At 38.2% G+C, this 16,685-nt stretch overlaps 1 protein-coding gene across 4 annotated transcripts in view; it reads left to right on the plus strand.

Annotated features, from left to right (window-relative positions):
• MGAT5 (alpha-1,6-mannosylglycoprotein 6-beta-N-acetylglucosaminyltransferase) overlaps positions 1-16,685 on the plus strand; it is a 112,244-nt gene that overhangs the window by 77,720 nt on the left and 17,839 nt on the right. For all 4 annotated transcript variants that reach the window (XM_071435426.1, XM_071435427.1, XM_071435425.1 and 1 more), the window contains 2 exons: positions 1,849-1,982; positions 12,232-12,381. In XM_071435426.1, the coding sequence (XP_071291527.1) occupies positions 1,849-1,982; positions 12,232-12,381 (284 nt within the window). The remainder of the gene's footprint in view (positions 1-1,848; positions 1,983-12,231; positions 12,382-16,685) is intronic.

Raw genomic sequence — 16,685 nt, forward strand, 5'->3', positions numbered from 1 at the left:
CTCTATTATGTTTTGAGAACTCTGATTATAAGGGCAGAAAATTATCCTGAGCAACAAGCAAGCCATATTCAAACCTGTGGCATATTACCAAGTGCCTGACTGTTCTCTGAGTTTCCCAGAAGCATGAGAGCTTTTCCCCCTTTTTATGTTTGCCATGTTTTTAATTCAAATACCTTCATGCAAAATAACAGCCCTGGTATTTCTAAAAGTGCGTGATCTTGCTTAAAAATCCATCTGAGTGCTGCTTCCTGTCCATGATGTTTGAGGCACTAAATTCCACCAGTTTTAAAGTGCTAACTTTAACAAAGGTTTATTTTTCTTTTGAGTGTGTACTGCCTTGCCTCTCCTTTGAATGCAGTCTCTCATCCAAAAATATGAAAAGATGGAAAAATGCCCCTTTTCAGACATATTTGAAATGTGCTGTTTGCTATGTAAAATTCTAAAAAGTCCTTGGGCCTAAGTGGGTGCCTGGCTGTTGCTGAGGCGTTTTTTGTGAAAAAGAGTAATTGTCATTTGAAAGACTAAATGTAAGGGCAGAGGGACGTGTACACTGTGTATGGTTTCTCTGTTCTCCTGCATTATCCACTTGGCTGATTTTCAGGAACAAAAATGCAAAACCTCATCATTGCAATAGAATTTTTTTTAATAACTCTAGTAGAGGTTTAACATTGCACGTATCGAAAATGCCTGGGGTGTTGTCTTTGGATTTAGGAGTTTTTTGTTTTGGTTTGGGTTCTTAAGCTTTTCAAAATGTGATTAATTGTCAGCTTGTGTGCCAGAATTTAACAGGAGGCCTAGAGAGGAGATCCTGCTGTTTATTGCAGCCTTTCTCTATGTGCATTTGTGAGGCTATGCCACTTTTTAGAGGCAAAAAACCCCCATGTGTTGGAATAGCTTTTATATAGTAGGGATAGATTTCCACCTGAAGCATTGAGTGTTGGAGTCCATCACTGGAATTAAACACCCAAAATAAATTAAAAAAAAAAACAATATAAAAATAAAAGTCTACAAAAAATAAAAGTCTACAAAAAAAAACCAATCCAAACCAACAGAACCCCTTTTAATGAGCCTAAATATCTGTCTCTTTATAGGGGGTGGAACAGTGACTGACACTGCTGGAAAAAAGACCAACAGGGGCCAAAATTAATATTAAAAACTATCAATAAATTGCATATCCTTTGTACACAGTCTTTTTTTTGGCCTGGATTGGATTTAAAGCAGTATTGCTGACTTCACTTGCCACATTTAAATATTTTATGATCACTGTCTGGGTGAATTAGGCAATGCAATTTGTATTCTGATTTGTTTACTGTGACTTGGTAGGCCAGTAATTAGCATGGGTGCATAATACACAGAAAGTTGGGTGGTTGGTGTTGGTAATTCCAGTGTAGGAGGTGAACCCAAGAAATTGGCTAAAATTTATTTATGCCATTGAGCAACATCCATTTTTGCTTGCATCTTTGCTAACAAGCATAAATCCAGGGGGTTTTCAAATTGTTGGTATTGTATCTCTGAGATTTGTCAAGCTGGAGTTCTTCTGTTTCTTTTATAATAAAATAAAGCTTAGCACACAGACAAAAAAGATCATTACCATTGGACTCAGTCCAGCAGCTGAGTTTTTATTATCAGAAACAAGACAGAAAATAGCTGCTTACTCCAGTAGGCATATGGAGCAGGACTTAAAATTAATAAAAACTATTTTGGATAATAAAGCAAGCAAATGTATCTTTCAGTACTAATAAAAAGGAGGTGATCATGTTCCTTATAGCTTCTTTTCTGACAACATTCACTCTAATGCAGCATTAACCAATATTTTCAAAGGTGCTGAATCTGCTCTGTTTCTTGCAGCTCACACTCCAGATAACAGCTTCCTTGGATTTGTGGTAGAGCAGCACCTGAATTCCAGTGACATTAAACACATTAATGACATCAAAAGGCAGAATCAATCTCTCGTTTATGGCAAAGTAGATAATTTCTGGAAGGTGAGTTTTTTATACTCATATGCTTGAGTAAATTTATGTTTATCAATAAAATAAAGCATAATTTGAAATTTGAAAGTGTCCCATCTGTCTAAACCTCTTAAGTTCTTTTTCTGAAAACAAATGTGTTTGAATAATTAAATTGAACATTTTGAAGTCTTTCTGTTAGAGAAACTTCTGTCTAGATTGATGTGGATCCTTTGCTATTTCTGTACACCTTTCTGGTAGAATAAAAAATATAGCCTTAATGTCACAATAATTTTAGAAAATGCAGAAGGCTGGTAAACATAATGGAAAATTTAAGGTGTGAACTTGCATTAATCATAACCAAACCTGTCTTTCAGTTACTTCTGTTCTTATATCTACAACAAAAAATGTGCTGCATTTTGAGATGGAAAGCCTGTTTTATGAAAGGCTCTAAAAGTGTGCAGTCTTATTTTATCTCCCTGTAATTATATCAGAGTTTTGTTTCTTTAGGATTGCCATTATTGTATTTTCTCTCATCTGCAGATGAGAGCAGCAGAATAACAACACCAAGGTTTGGTGATGTTTTCACTAAATTAAAGTCTATTGTGTTTTTAAGTCATAGTGCTCTCTTTTTTTTCACCCATTGTCCTTTTCTGTGGCTCCTTCTTCCAGGCTGACACACCTAGGAGTGTGTGTCTCATGCAGATTTCAGAGATTACTTACTAGTAACTGGATTTCTTCCTAGTTACCTCCAGCTCTGTGTGCCCAAATACTCTGCATGCTCATATCCTCCATGTGCCTTCCCTCCTGCCTAAAAAGACCTTATTTTTAAGCCTCTTGTCAACTGAAAAAGGAACTTATCAGTGCCATACATAGGGCCAAACAATGTGACAGTGGGAGACCACCTGGGTCTCACATTGCCATTCCTTTTCTCTTTATTGGCATGAGAATGTTGGGCTTGCACAGTTTTTCAAACCTCAGAAGCAACATTCATTCTGATGACTGAGATTATACAGAATAAATTCTATAAAGAGGATAGCTGCAAATAAATAATCTGTGAGACAAAACAAAACTAAAACTTAGTAAAAAGAGTGGAATGTTTGCAGTGGTAGCAGAACAGGTAGAGCTGGATGCTTCTTGGCTGCTGTGCTGAGAAAATATGTAGTAAATACATTAAGGTATTTATTTATTCTGTTTGGATCAGGTACAGAAGGATTTAGTGTGCCCAGTCTCTCCTCTCTGCAGAGTGCTGGAGCAGAGCTGGAATCCTCTCTTCAAGTCTTTTCAAGCTTAGGCTCTTGTCCTTTTACATGTGACTCTACTTACACTTTTACTTGTGACTGATCTCATTATCAGTCTCTCAAAAGAGACTGATAATGCAGCAGCATACAATAATCATCTAAACTTCCTGACCTGATTTGCAGTGCACATCAGCAGAAAGACCTGTTGAATACCACTTGGATTTAAGGAAGAAGACAGCTCCTTATTCACCAGGGTGTTTCTCACTGACATATATATCTTTCTCAGTTTATTCAGTCTGTTCTGTGTGGATTCAGAAATATGGATGGATAGTTTGTGTACCCAGAGGGAGATCTGTGATTAGTCTCAGATTCTGTATGACACACAGGATATTCATGGACTGATTAAGATAAAAACATGGCTTTTTGGGAAAGAATATCCAGTCTTGATTTTTAAATAGCACACAATGGAAAGGCCACAGTTTCCTCTGGTGAAGTCCTCCAACAATTGCTTTCTCCCTTAAGACTTGGCATTATTTCTGCTTCAGATTTCCATATGGTTCCTTCCAGTCTTAGTAGCAATTATAAACTTCCTCAACTGGCCTGATGGTGCTTCTCTTCTGCTGTCCTGTAGGAATATAGGTTGAGGTCAAAGTAACCCACAGTCATCTCCTGTAAAGCCTGTATATGCTGAGCCCCTGAGAGCTTTGTGCTTTCTAATCCTTAAGAGTTTTCACATGTCTGTTTTCTCTGAACCTTCTCAAGATTATTCACATTCCTCTTGAAAAGTGAATGTTTGCAAAGGGCACGTGGGCCATACCAACATCAAATCCAAAAGAAAATACTGTCTCGTTTTTAGACAGGTTCCCTTTTCACCATTAGGAACTCTCAGCCAGGAGCTTTGTATCATTTTTTAAAGTGCTGCTTTTCAAGTCACTGCTGTATTTTATCAGCATTTCCTATCTTGTTTTTCCAAGATGTTTGATTTGGTATCTGGCCATGTTAAAATGTGTACTGTGTGCTGGTAACATCGAGCAGATTAAAACTGTAACTTGCAGATTGTAACTGCAGTCATGCCCATATGCACTCATATATAAAGTGCAAATCACTGCAGATAGACTTTGAATCAGTTACAGTGTAGGATTTCTTATCTGGAGTGATAAAATCCAATTCTTGTGATCAAGAGAAAGCCTGAACTAATCTTGTGTCTGTGTAATTTGCTTATTTCATGTTTCTTTCATTTTCCCTGTTCAGTGCTCTTTTCATCTGCCACCACGGCTTGTATGGAACCAGACTAATCTATTTATCCTGCTCCTGTTCTTTCTACTCAACATGGCCAATTAATGAGAGGTGTAATCTGCACAGAGTACATGTGTCACTGCTGGGGCTGATCAGTCATTAGAGGAGCACAGTGGGAAGGGGAGAGCGTTCCTGTCCCCAGACTTTGGTGCTTTTGGGGAATAGCAGTGACAAATCAATTGTTTAATTTAAACCAAGCAGGCTGAAGTGGGACTGCCATGTGCACAGGACCTCTTCTCCCTGGGGCTTTATAAACCACCTTGGCTTTACATAGCCATGGATATGGGGTTTTTCTGTGCCTGAGCCCAGTGACATCCATCCCATCCCATCCCATCCCATCCCACAGTGGCCAAGTCTGGGTACACCTCCTGAGGTCAGGAAGGATGTGTGATGCAGAGGGTGTAAGAAAATCTGCTTTATTTCCCTCTGATAACTAAATCTGCCCTAGGTGGGTTGAGGATAACAAACAGGAGGCCCTAAAGATTTTTTTGCCGCATTTCTGAAGGTTATCTTTAGAGGTAAGCTATGAAGGGCAACATTTACCAAGTTTTGTGAAAGTGTTTGTTGGGATAAAAGGTTTGGCTTTTTGTTTGGGATTTTTGGCAGTACTAAGGAGTAAAGAGAGTCCTATTGATGCCAAAGTGGGGGGAAAAAATGGAATTTATAAAATGTGCGTGAAACCCATAATGCTCTCCATTATCAAAATTTACTTTAATTACAGAACATTTCAATTAAAAGAGAATGTTTGAAGCCTTTCATGTTGCCTTAGCTCTTGTTTCTAAGTCTTTTCTTTGTTCTTCTTTCTGTAACTTACTGTTATACTCTTCCACTAATTTGACCCTTTATCCTAGAGGAAAGAAAGAGTCAAGATTGATTTTGCAGTACTTGCTATTTCTTTTTTTTTTTTTGTGGGTTGCTGTGAGAGAAGTCAGAAGGTTGCTTTTACCAGAAAATAGGCATAAGTGCATAACATAAGTATATGATGACTGCTTTAGTATTTTGTCTGTTGGAGCAAATATTGAAAATGTTTGTATATTTAGAGGTAAAATAATGTGGGAGTTTCTTACTAATGCTACTTGAAAAGCATTCTCCTTAAATATATACTGCCTGCATAGCAACTTTAGAAGAGCTGCATTGGAAATGGCTACCTTTAGCCTGTTCTCAATGGGAAAGCACATCACTGAGGCTGTTCACACTAATGTTCCCTTTGTAGCTCCAGGGAACATGTGATTAAATGTAATTTCCCCATCATATGCCCTCTTGCACAAAGCAGGAGGAAAGTCCCTTCCTTCTGGTTGGCTTTTGTACTTCATGTTTAGCATTGTATTTTGAAGAAATATTTTATTTCAACTTTTAAACTAAAAGAAAAATAAGTTAAGGGACAGAAGTTCCTTCTCACCTTTTCTCCCACATGGTCAGTGCACTCACAGACTTTCTTGTGGTCGTTCTGTTTTGTGTTCCTCCAAATGTGCAGCAGCACTGGGGCCTTATCAATGGGTCAAAAGTTACCCCAGAGCCTGGCACCAGGAGCACTGTCCTGCCTTATGCCACAAATCTAACAAATTGGAATGAGCCAGACACTTTAGCTCAGCAACATTTCTGAAATTCACCATTTCATTCTGGAAGCAGTACGGATCAGAAACAAGTAAATCAAAACAAATGAGTGCGGTAAATAAGCATGCACCTTTAAAGGCTTACTCTTTAACATTTATTATGAAAATTAGAGTTTCATTTATTATGAATAAAGAAAAAACCCTACTTTTTCATGGATATTTACCTGCCAGTGGTCACCTTCTCACTTTGCAGAACTCTTCAGCTGCAAAACGAATTACTGAGGTCTTACAGTACTGATTAACACAATCACCTACTCTTATGTGGTTAGCACAAAACCAACACAACCTTTTCTTCCTCTGGTCCCACTTCCTATTTTCATCTGTACCTCTTCACTTTTCCCCTTCAGCACTCACAGTGAACAAGGATGTCTCATTGGTTCTGGAAATTTCCATTCCAAGGACAGGAAATTACTGCTTAGGTGTTGGTGTGCATTGCATAACAATGAAATTGTCAAATCTTGGGAAAACCTCGGTGTTTAAAAATCCCCAAACCTTCATGGATGAAAAAGATGAGGATAGGGAAGTGGATAAGGTTCTTAAAGCTCTGCCAGAAATCCTAAACCTTTACTGAGATGTTTTATTCATTCTTTGGGCAGAATTTATATATGTGCCAATATATTTTTTATTCAGAGATATATGGTGCCTAAAAAAGAAGCTATAAATGGACATTCAGGAAGAGCAAGAGCCTGGCAAAGTTATATAATACTTCCCTTGCAAATTCTCTCTCTTTCCAGCTCTGCTAATTCAGAGTATTTCCTGAATCTGTTTCTCTGTTGATAAACTGTCTGCTCACACATTGTTGAGATCTCAGTAAGAGGTGATTTCAAAATGTTGGTTTGATCAGGCACCTATGCAAACTTTGTTTTGCCTCTGCAGCTTTCTCTGTCATGGATTCTGTCAAATCTCTGACCTGTTGCAGGAGAAATAGTTAACTCGGGCATTTTTCTAAACCTGTCCCCTATGAGCTTTGTTTGGATTTCTTTGTATAGGACATTTTGAATAGTCAGTCACTATTCACATTCTTTATGCCAACTATGGATTTGTAAACCTCCTTCATATTCTGACAAGTTGCCTTTTTCAAACTAAATTGTTAAAGAATTTCTTGCAGATTTCTGTGTATAACAGTGGAAACTGTCCTGTCTTGGATCCTTCTTACTCCTCACACTGTCCAGTGAGAAAATGGACCAGAACTGCAGTGGTGTGTGAGGAGGGAGAGAGAATAATTCAATAATATTCTCTTTATTTCTTATTTTCTTTCCAAAAAATTCCTATCATTTACTTCATTGATGAGTGGACTGACTGCTACTGAACAATGGACTGATTTTTTCATGGGCCATAATCATGTGTTAGTATAATGCAAAGTCTTCATTCTTGAGTGACACTGGTTAGCTCAGGGGTTTCTTTCCACATTTGAAGTGAGGACTGGTTTTCAATATTCTGTCATTTTAGTTAAATTACCAAACAGGTTTTATTTCTGTGAGAAGTCTATGCAGCAGTAGGGGAAGATGTTGGAAAATACTTTCAACTTGAGCACATAATGTACGATCCCCATATTCATGCTTAATTCTTAGTTTTGTACCATACAGTGCTTAGTACAAATGCCAGAGATTAATGTGGCCTTGTGTTAACTCCCTGTGTCTGAGATTAATAAGTCTTGTGCCAGCTAATGCCTCCTTGTTTACTTGTATTAGTGATTAATATGTACTGGCTGATATCTTAGTTTTGAGAACAAGGATTGTGTGTTTGAGAAAAGAAGGATAAGAGAAGTACATTATGACTTGATGACATATTTCAGATACTGTCAAGGAGAAAAAATTCATCAAAACAGCAGAACCATACCCAGACAAGTCCATGGCAATAATTAGCACATGTGCATGTATTCAGAAAATATTATGAATATGCATTAATTTCAGTAATATAGCCTGGTCTCTTAAATTATTGAGCGTGCATTCTTTGGGAGAGTTCCCCATGCATCCAGTGCTGCAAATAAAGTAATGTCAGCTTTCTGACCTGACTAATTGATTGGAGAGTTTATTTCCTGGGTTTTGGAGACAGTTGAATTTATCAGATGGTCTCTTTTGTAGTCTCTCTGTCCCTTAGATTACTGAAGGGGCTTTTTCAAAAGTTTTAAAACCCCAGGTGTGCAAAATTATGATGTTTTTATCCAACATTTTAAAGTTAGTTTGAATTTTGTTAGTGTGAATAATGACAGCATATTTTTGTCATTTCTCTGTTCTCTTTCACATGATGACTGTTCATTCATAAGAGTGATTACCAATCTCTCCCCAAGAGATTTAATTCCTTTAAGAACTTCAAAGAATTCCTACAAGCTGTTTGGCTTCTTTAGAAAATGCTACCAGTTTGGTGAGAGAGTATTTCCTTGGACAGGAAGAATTGTAATTATAATTTTGAGGGGTTTATGTGGTTGCAGAGTTAACTCTTCATTTAAATTTCAGATTACTTGGTCAGTGTAGAATTCATATTTACTAGTCATGAATCATTGAATCTTCTCCACTTCCATTTATGAATTCGGGCCAAATTGAGATTTATAAATTTGAAAGTTTCATCTTTGACTTTGAGGAGACTTAATCTACTCTTTGTGATTTACCTCTGTAAAACACTGTGTGCATTTGAATCTCTTAATATTCCCCAGCCTTTGTGCACTCTTCTAGCTCCCTGGTAGACAGGATTTTCATTATTCAGGCATGTCTTGAGAAGTCTTTGAGAGGGTGACAGCTCTCGAGCAGAGATTATGTTTGTGTCACAATCTTGATTGTCATACATTGCATGTACACTGCATTTTGGCTTACTTTGGACTTGACACTTCTACAGATAAGCACTCAGATGATGGGACTTCTCTACAGCATGCATTTAGGATATACACAAAGATGAATCCCAGTACTTGTTTTTCTGAATTAAATTTGTCAAGCTTTATAAAACCATTGCCTTCTGAATTTTTCAATGCAAGGAAGTGAGGCTGGATACATGGGCTGTTTTACATGTTTTGCAGTCTGAACTTTCAAGCCATCAAGTAGTTCAGGACTCTGAATCAAGCTCTTCTGTAATGCAGTTGGCCTCTAGTGATCCTTAGTTTCATTCAGTGCTGAATTTTTGGTCTTCTGTGAGGGCACCCAAATGGTCCAGAATTGCAAAATGCTGTCATTACCTTGAACTGGCAAACTGTTGGTTAAGCAGAGTTGTTAATTACCACCAGGTATTACACAGAGAAAACTAAAAGCAGAGTTTAGTTCTTGATGAACTGTGTTTCCACCACATATTTTTATAGCTTTTATATTTAAATTATTCACCCACCAAACTTAAAATTTTACCTCTTCATATTGTGTCTTCTTGTCAACATTGTCCTGGGGAAAGACTTATCAAACAGTTGTCACTTGATTTCTTTGATGAGAAAGGCCTTATCATGATGCTTTTAAAAGTAGGTGGAAATGATTGATGAGCAGTAATAGCAGTTCTGCAGTCAGTGATCAACAAAAAGTACTTTTCTGAATGGCATGTTTATTTTAGCTGCTGAAAATTTGTTTCAGAAAAGGTTTGTGTAGCTGTTACTCACTGTTACATTTCCATTTTGATTCTGAGGAGAAATGATTTGCCTTTTTTAAAATGTGATTATCTTCATCCTCTGAGTCTGGGTTTGCAGTGTGGACAGCAGGGTGAGCAGTGCAGGCTGACACAAAATGCAGACAATGTCAGGTTGGCATTAGTCCCCAGCAGCTCATGGTCTTGTCTCTTTGAATCCATCTTGGAGAAAGTAAAGTTCAAGTGGTTTAAGATAAAAGAATAATTATGTCTGCTCCCAGGTGAGCAAGTCAGGAAACAGATAAATAGTTGAAGGAATGTCAGTATTTTGTTTTCAGTCACATTTCTTTGTTTACATGTTGCCTTTCTATTTATAAATGCTCTTTTTGCACTCTCTCATTTTCTAATTCACTCTTATTAATGTCTAGAATTTGATTGTGTCCTGATCATTTTTCTGAGGTGGCTGCCTAGACTATATGCTTTTATGATCCAAAATAACCTTTGTCTGCAAGGAATGTGAAAATTCAGGATTACTTAATTGCAAAAGGAGACAAATGTTAGTGGGCTTGAGGTAAAGTATAAGGTGCTAATAGTACTTATATGGTACTTTGTAGATGATTATGAAAGCAGTTGGTTTTGACTCCAAGTAAGGAAATAAAAGAGATTTTGGTTGGATAAATTATCCATTCATTTGGATAATAAATGTTTTATTTGTGGTTTTAGACTCTGAATTGGGAAAGAAGTCAGTTATATGCCTAAGTACTATTCCCAGTTAAGGCTGTGCATGGTTAATGTCATTTTACAATAGCTAAGCATTCTGTAAAAGGTTTGTAACATTGTCATTGCAATCTTGAAAAGAAGTGCAATTTTAGGTAATCTTGGTTTTGTTCTTTCTAGCTGCTTTTTGTTCAGTTGTTTGGTTTGGTTTTTTTTTTTTTGAGTTAGAGTGCATTTGTGTCACCAGGGTTTGAGCCAGGAAAATCTGAGGCAAGTGCCTTGGTGTTGCTACAGGTGGATATGTCAGTAGCACCTGCTGCTTCCTTGCCTTCTCTTCCATTCAGAACCCTGAGCACTCCAAAGTTCTGGAAGTATTAAAAGCCAGGTAGGCAGGAATGAGGTATCCTCTGGAAACAAGACCAGGCCACTCCTTTTATATTTCTCATGCTCATTTCCAAAGAAAAATTTCTAAGTGGATTTTCTCTTGACAAAGTGTATGAGTATCTCACAGTTTCTAATTATGGTATTTTAGCAATTATGTCAGGAATATCTCTTACAGAGTAATTCAAATTTGAAGCAAAAAATAGAGCGAGCTTTTAGGGTTTTTTTGAATAATTTGTGTTAATTAATAACAAGAGCAGCCACATTGAAGAAGAAAGCATCTTTGTCTTTATCTGTTGGCTGTTTTATGTAACACTTAGCCCAGGACAGTGTCTGGCTGGTGCAGCCTTGGCAGAGGTGCCAAAGGGGCATTCAGGGATGGCTCAGCCCATCCTGCCCAGCACAAGCAGGGTGAAAGGAGAAACCATTGTTACACACATTAAACACACTCTGCAGCAATGAATCCAGCAAGGAAGCTCAAAGAGGCAGCACTCATCCACCTGGGTGTGACACCTGCTCCTCCAAGGTTGGAAAAGACAGGATTTTCACCAGTCTACTTGTCCTTTGAGTGAACTTCAGTAAAATTGTTGGCCAGCTTTCACACAGGGCTGTGCAGGAACCGTGCACAGAATTTACATGACAAAAATAGTGAGTGAAAGTAGAATTGGTAAAAACTTGCTTGCTGCCAAGAAGTAGAGCAACTTGTTGCCTGATTTTAGAGCTATTACTAAGTCTATGTGCAAATATTGAGGGAAAATCTTCTGATCTGTGTTGCAGACTGCATGTAAATACAGACTTCAGCTAATTGCCTTGGAATGCCAGTAGTCTTTAAAACTTAAAAAAACATATGGCATTGAAAATTAAAATAATTCTTGTGTGCAAACTAGGATGGTGTACTATTTTTTCTTAATTTTTTTAAAATGCAACATTAAAGCCATTGCTCTTCTCTGGGTCTTTTCCAAAATGCCTTTAAAGCTTCAGGTAGGCAGAACATTTGTAGGTCTCTCATGGAACTCAGACACTGGGTATTTAAATAAAGGGGTGTGTTCAGTATTCAGCTGGCAAGACTGCATCTTACTAAGGTGACATTCACCCTTTTCTTCACAAAGAAGAGAATTATTTTGCATCTTTGACCAAAACAGTGAAAATTTGATATTTCAGAATGGGTTTATAGTATTTTTAGGCCAAGTATCTTTCCAGCATGCTGAGATTACAGCTGTCTGATGGCATCCTGGGTTTTGTCCAATTAGAAATTAAGAGAACCTTGGTATTAATTTCTTTATACCTCGACTACAAGTGAAAAAGCTGCAGTTTTTTTCCAGTTTAGTAGAAAACCAAACTAATAATGTAATGAAAGATCAAACATTACAGAAATCAAATAGGAATGAGTGAACTTCTTTCCCTGGCTTTTGTGATACAGGAGATAAAAAACCAGCTCTGATTAAATATTGCCACTTCAAATTCATAACAACTGAAAATATTTTTTCCTTGCCCTTACAGGATAAGAAGGCTTACCTGGATGTCATCCACACCTATATGGAGGTCCATGGAACTGTTCATGGGACGAGCACCATGTACATTCCTGGCTATGTAAAGAACCATGGAATACTCAGCGGGCGGGATTTGCAGTTTCTGCTGAGAGAAACCAAAGTAAGTTTGTCAAGCAGGAGTGGTGGCAAAAAATATCTCCAAGTAGAGGGTGTCTGAAGTGCATGCATTTCACCTCCTATGAATAAGCTCCTAATTTAAAAGCACTGGAAAAAAATTATCATGTGTAAAGGAGCTTAAGTTGTGTTCTGTGTGCCAAGAATACATTTTTCATCGTGTCTCTGTTTGGTGGATTGACAGCTCATATTAGAAAATTGGGATGACAAGCTACAGTCCCATTTAACAACCCGCTTGAGAAACAGGGATAAATGCATTTTTCATTTTCTTGAATGTGATATTCAGCTCAAGGAGATTATCAGCTGAGACTGTGCTGTGTTTGACATGCCTGAGGTCAAGGTTAGGTAACACCCAAAAGCTGCACAGCTTGCTGTGCCCTGCCAGTGACTCTAACCCAGAGCAACCCTGCTCTCTCAGGGAGAAAAGCAGAGCTGCAGCACTTCATTTGCCATTCCTGTCCTTCCTCTGCCTCAGCTGGGCACAGAGAGGGAGCACAGGAGCGTGGCTGCTTGTGATGTGCTTTGCCTGTGCCTCCAGAGTCAAGGGAACTCAAGCTGAGGGACAGGATCTACATGGAAATAAATTTTGACCCCACGTTTTGTCAGGATTCTCTGCCCTTCCCAGAATCTTTGTGGCTCTTTGCAGCATTCCAACGCTTCAGTAGATTACATTTAAATAGAATGTTTAAGTTGGTGAAAGAAGGGAGTTGTGTGTTTAAAATTAGCAAAATCTGTGGAAGTGCACCACTGTTGATATTTTCTTGCTGTGCACTTTCACAGAAAAATCTCTTAAAAAAAAAAAAAGAAAATAAAAAAGCAAGCACCTCTTAGGCTTCCCACACAACTGCAGAGGTCTCCTTTTTGAAGTACTTGGGAAAATGATGGTAATTTGACATCTCTGTGTGACAGCTGTTGGTAAATTCTGAGTTTTTAAGTGCAACCACTGTGTGTATGTGCTTGATGCATGCAGATACACATAATGTTGCATATTAAAAAGCCAACATTTGCTTTCGTCATAGATAATCTGAGATTACACAGCTTTTGCCTGTGTGGAGTATGAAATCCCTGTGTTAATCATAATGTGGGAAGAATATTGACCTTGTAATAACCCCCAAGCATGAACAGTGACTACCTCCTAAAAAAACATGTGTGCTATTCACTGAAATAGTAAAATAAGCAAATGGACTTCCTGTGGAATTACTGAAGTCCCTATAAAAGTGCCAGTTCATATAATAGTTATGTTTAACTAAGCCTTCCTCTAATTTTTTACCAGCCATCTTGCATGTATCACATTAAAAAGCTTGATTTTCAGTATTAACTAAATGTCTCATCTAGTTGTTATTGGTTATATTTGCTGTGCTCTAAGATGCAATGTAAAGACACATTCAATTTAGGACAAATTCAAGTTGATACCTATGTGTTACAGTTTAGTTGTATTGATTTTGTGACACAAGAGGAGCAGACTACTTCCATTCACATTTTGAGCAGTAATTGCAGCTTCAGATAGAAGAGACTGTGTTGGGATTATGAAGTGCTCCTGAGATAGTAAATTGCTTATTTTTCACCAAAAGTATCTGGTGAAAACCATGGATCTGTGCTGTACTGTAGTCAGAGTCCTAGAGCATTTTAGATTTTAATGATTTTTATTCTGTTGTTGTGCATTGGTTATGGTTGGTTTTTTCCTTTATAACACTGGGGAAAATAGTTTTTAGAATTTGCTGCATTTCCTAGTGGATGGCACTGAGAAAATCACTGATATGTTTCAGAACCCTGTATCAGGAAGTCGGCATTTTAAAAATTACATTTGCAAGCAGTATTTTTATATGGCTTTTCTGAACTTTTGTTAGCAGGTTTACAAATGACAAATGCTGTTTTCCTTTTAAAGAAATTATTTATTTAGGATACAGCCAGGCTAACAAAACTTTGCCCTGATGATAAGCTGTTAATAGTCCATCTGCTTCTCCTAATACATAAGCATTGTCATGGAAATGAGAGTGCAATGCATTTCTGATTTTGCAATGAAATGAAATTAAATATGGCTTATTGCATCATGCATTTTGCTTATTATTCCTGTCTAATACAGTTTCAATGTATCTAATTGAACAGAAAAAAACAGCAGCATGCTGGGATTGAAAGTGGAAACTGAGATCTCCCATCTCATTTTTTTGGACACTTCAGGTGGAGGGGGATTGGGGTGGGTGGGTTTTTGTTTTGTTTTGTTTTTTTGCTGGCTGATGCTTTGTATCTCATAGGTACTCTGGCTGTTCTACCTCAGCATATGGTTACCTGTCAGTGTTGATCAACAGACACACTTGCTCCAAGTCTTCTTGCTGCCTGCATATTCACAGTTCCAGATTTTGATACCCTTTAAGAGGCAATGCTTGAACACAGCTTAGTACAAAACACTGCTCACCTGTCACCAGTGGCCATCTGCTGCCTATGTGGGTCAATATAAAGCTGGATCATGGGTTGAATTGCAAAAATAAGTGCAGGTTTCTCACAAAAATCAAGGTGACTTGAACAGGAGCTTTGTGCCTGGAGGAGCCCCATGTGTGTGTGCACATGCATGCAGTGAAGTTCAAGGACACTTTTTAATCATAATCACTTTATTCACCAGGCAGCATAGTCAGAGTCCCCTGATTAATTTAGTTATGGGGTTTTGTCCCCAGACTGTGCCTGTGCTGCAGGTGTGTGAATAATCAGGGCCATAACTTTGGGCTGGGTGCAATACTCATCTGGAGCATCATGGGGAGACAGCAGCCTTTGTCCTTAAACTTGCAGAAACCTTCAGATGTGTTGAGACCATGGGTTTGTCATTGGTTGTGATTTCAGCACTGTGTTAGCAGGTTTTTGTTAGGTCAGCTGACAAATGTTCTGGCTTTCAGAAAGGGAGAGCTAAATAGTAATTTAACAAATCACATGGTTCAGCCTAGTCAGAAGTGTCAGCTTATGCTGCACTGCTTCACTTTGTCCTTAGACAGCAAAATACCAGTAGGTGAGGGTGCAGTCCTGTGATTCTTAATCAGAGCTTTGCATTCCCCAAATGTCTTTGGTCCCTCCAGTAGTTGGTAGGACAGAGTTATTCTGGGCACTGTGCAGCTGCCATCTCCTTCTGTGTGTGCTGTAAAGCAGCACATTTCAGAGGGAGGGAGCTCTGCAGGCAGGAGGGGCTGTTTGAGATTCATCATGGCTGCTTCAGCTGTGTGGAGCATGACAAAAAGGAGCCATGTCTGCAGCTCCTAATGAGAAGATGTGAAGCCATTCATCACGCTGGAGGAGAATGGGGTAGGCGAGCTGGCAGCCTTCCTGCCAACTCCCAGGGCTCCCTGCCAAGTGGGCAGCTGGAGGAGTTGGCTCTCTTGGAGGAACCAGTGTTGAATTCTTGAGAAGTATTTCTCCTTTTGAGAAAGTTTCAGATGCAACTTTTTCCTTCAAGTCACTGTGAATTTTTCAGAGTTCAGATTCTTTTCCTAAGTGAGTTTTGCGATTTCTATGATTAATAAAAGTAGGAGCAACAGCCTTATGCAGACACAGGAAAACAAACTTTGTTTGCATATGGCCTTTTATGAAGGAATATATATTTATATCTCATAAAATCAGCTGAAAAGATATTTACCTAGTGATTCTATTCTCAAGTTTTTTGAATCACAAAAGGATTGACTTTTGCAGAAAGTATTTTGTATTGATGAGAAGAATATAGCAAGATAGTTAACCTTTGCTATACTCCTCTTTCTGGAGTTTAGAAGAGAATATATAAGTTGAATAAGGAGGCATATTAAAGTGGTGATAAACCTACAACCTGACAGAATAAATTGAATAAAGTGCAGTAATGCTAGAAAAGGGAGAGGAGAAGATAAACACTCCTCTGCGTGAAACTAGAGCATTTGCTCTCTGAAATATGAAATTTTTTCTTAACTATTCAGCTAGTCATAATTACAGTCAGGGAAGTAAAGCATTCACTCCTTATTTTATATGTCTGGCTATAATTTAGGAGGACTGTTTACTTACTTACATTAATAGTAGTCTGATGTGGTGCTGTAAACTCCACCAAAAAAACCCTTAATAGTTTTTTTTAACAACAAAAAAAAACATACTGCTTTTCATGAGAGGGGTTGTGAGTCACTTTTTGTGTCAGAGATGTCTCAACTACTGCACTGTGAGAGAGCCCCTTACATTACAGCAAGAAGAGTGGTTGGTGTGATGCTGGGTGGCCAGCTCAAAAAATCTGACATTCCAAACCAGAGGTTCAGTTCATTACAAAGGTGGAGAAGGTTCCTGAGGAGCCTTTGT

Source organism: Agelaius tricolor, unplaced genomic scaffold, assembly GCF_023055355.1.
Source record: "Agelaius tricolor isolate 1412-34295 unplaced genomic scaffold, bAgeTri1.0.p SCAF_10, whole genome shotgun sequence".
Lineage (NCBI taxonomy): Eukaryota > Metazoa > Chordata > Aves > Passeriformes > Icteridae > Agelaius > Agelaius tricolor.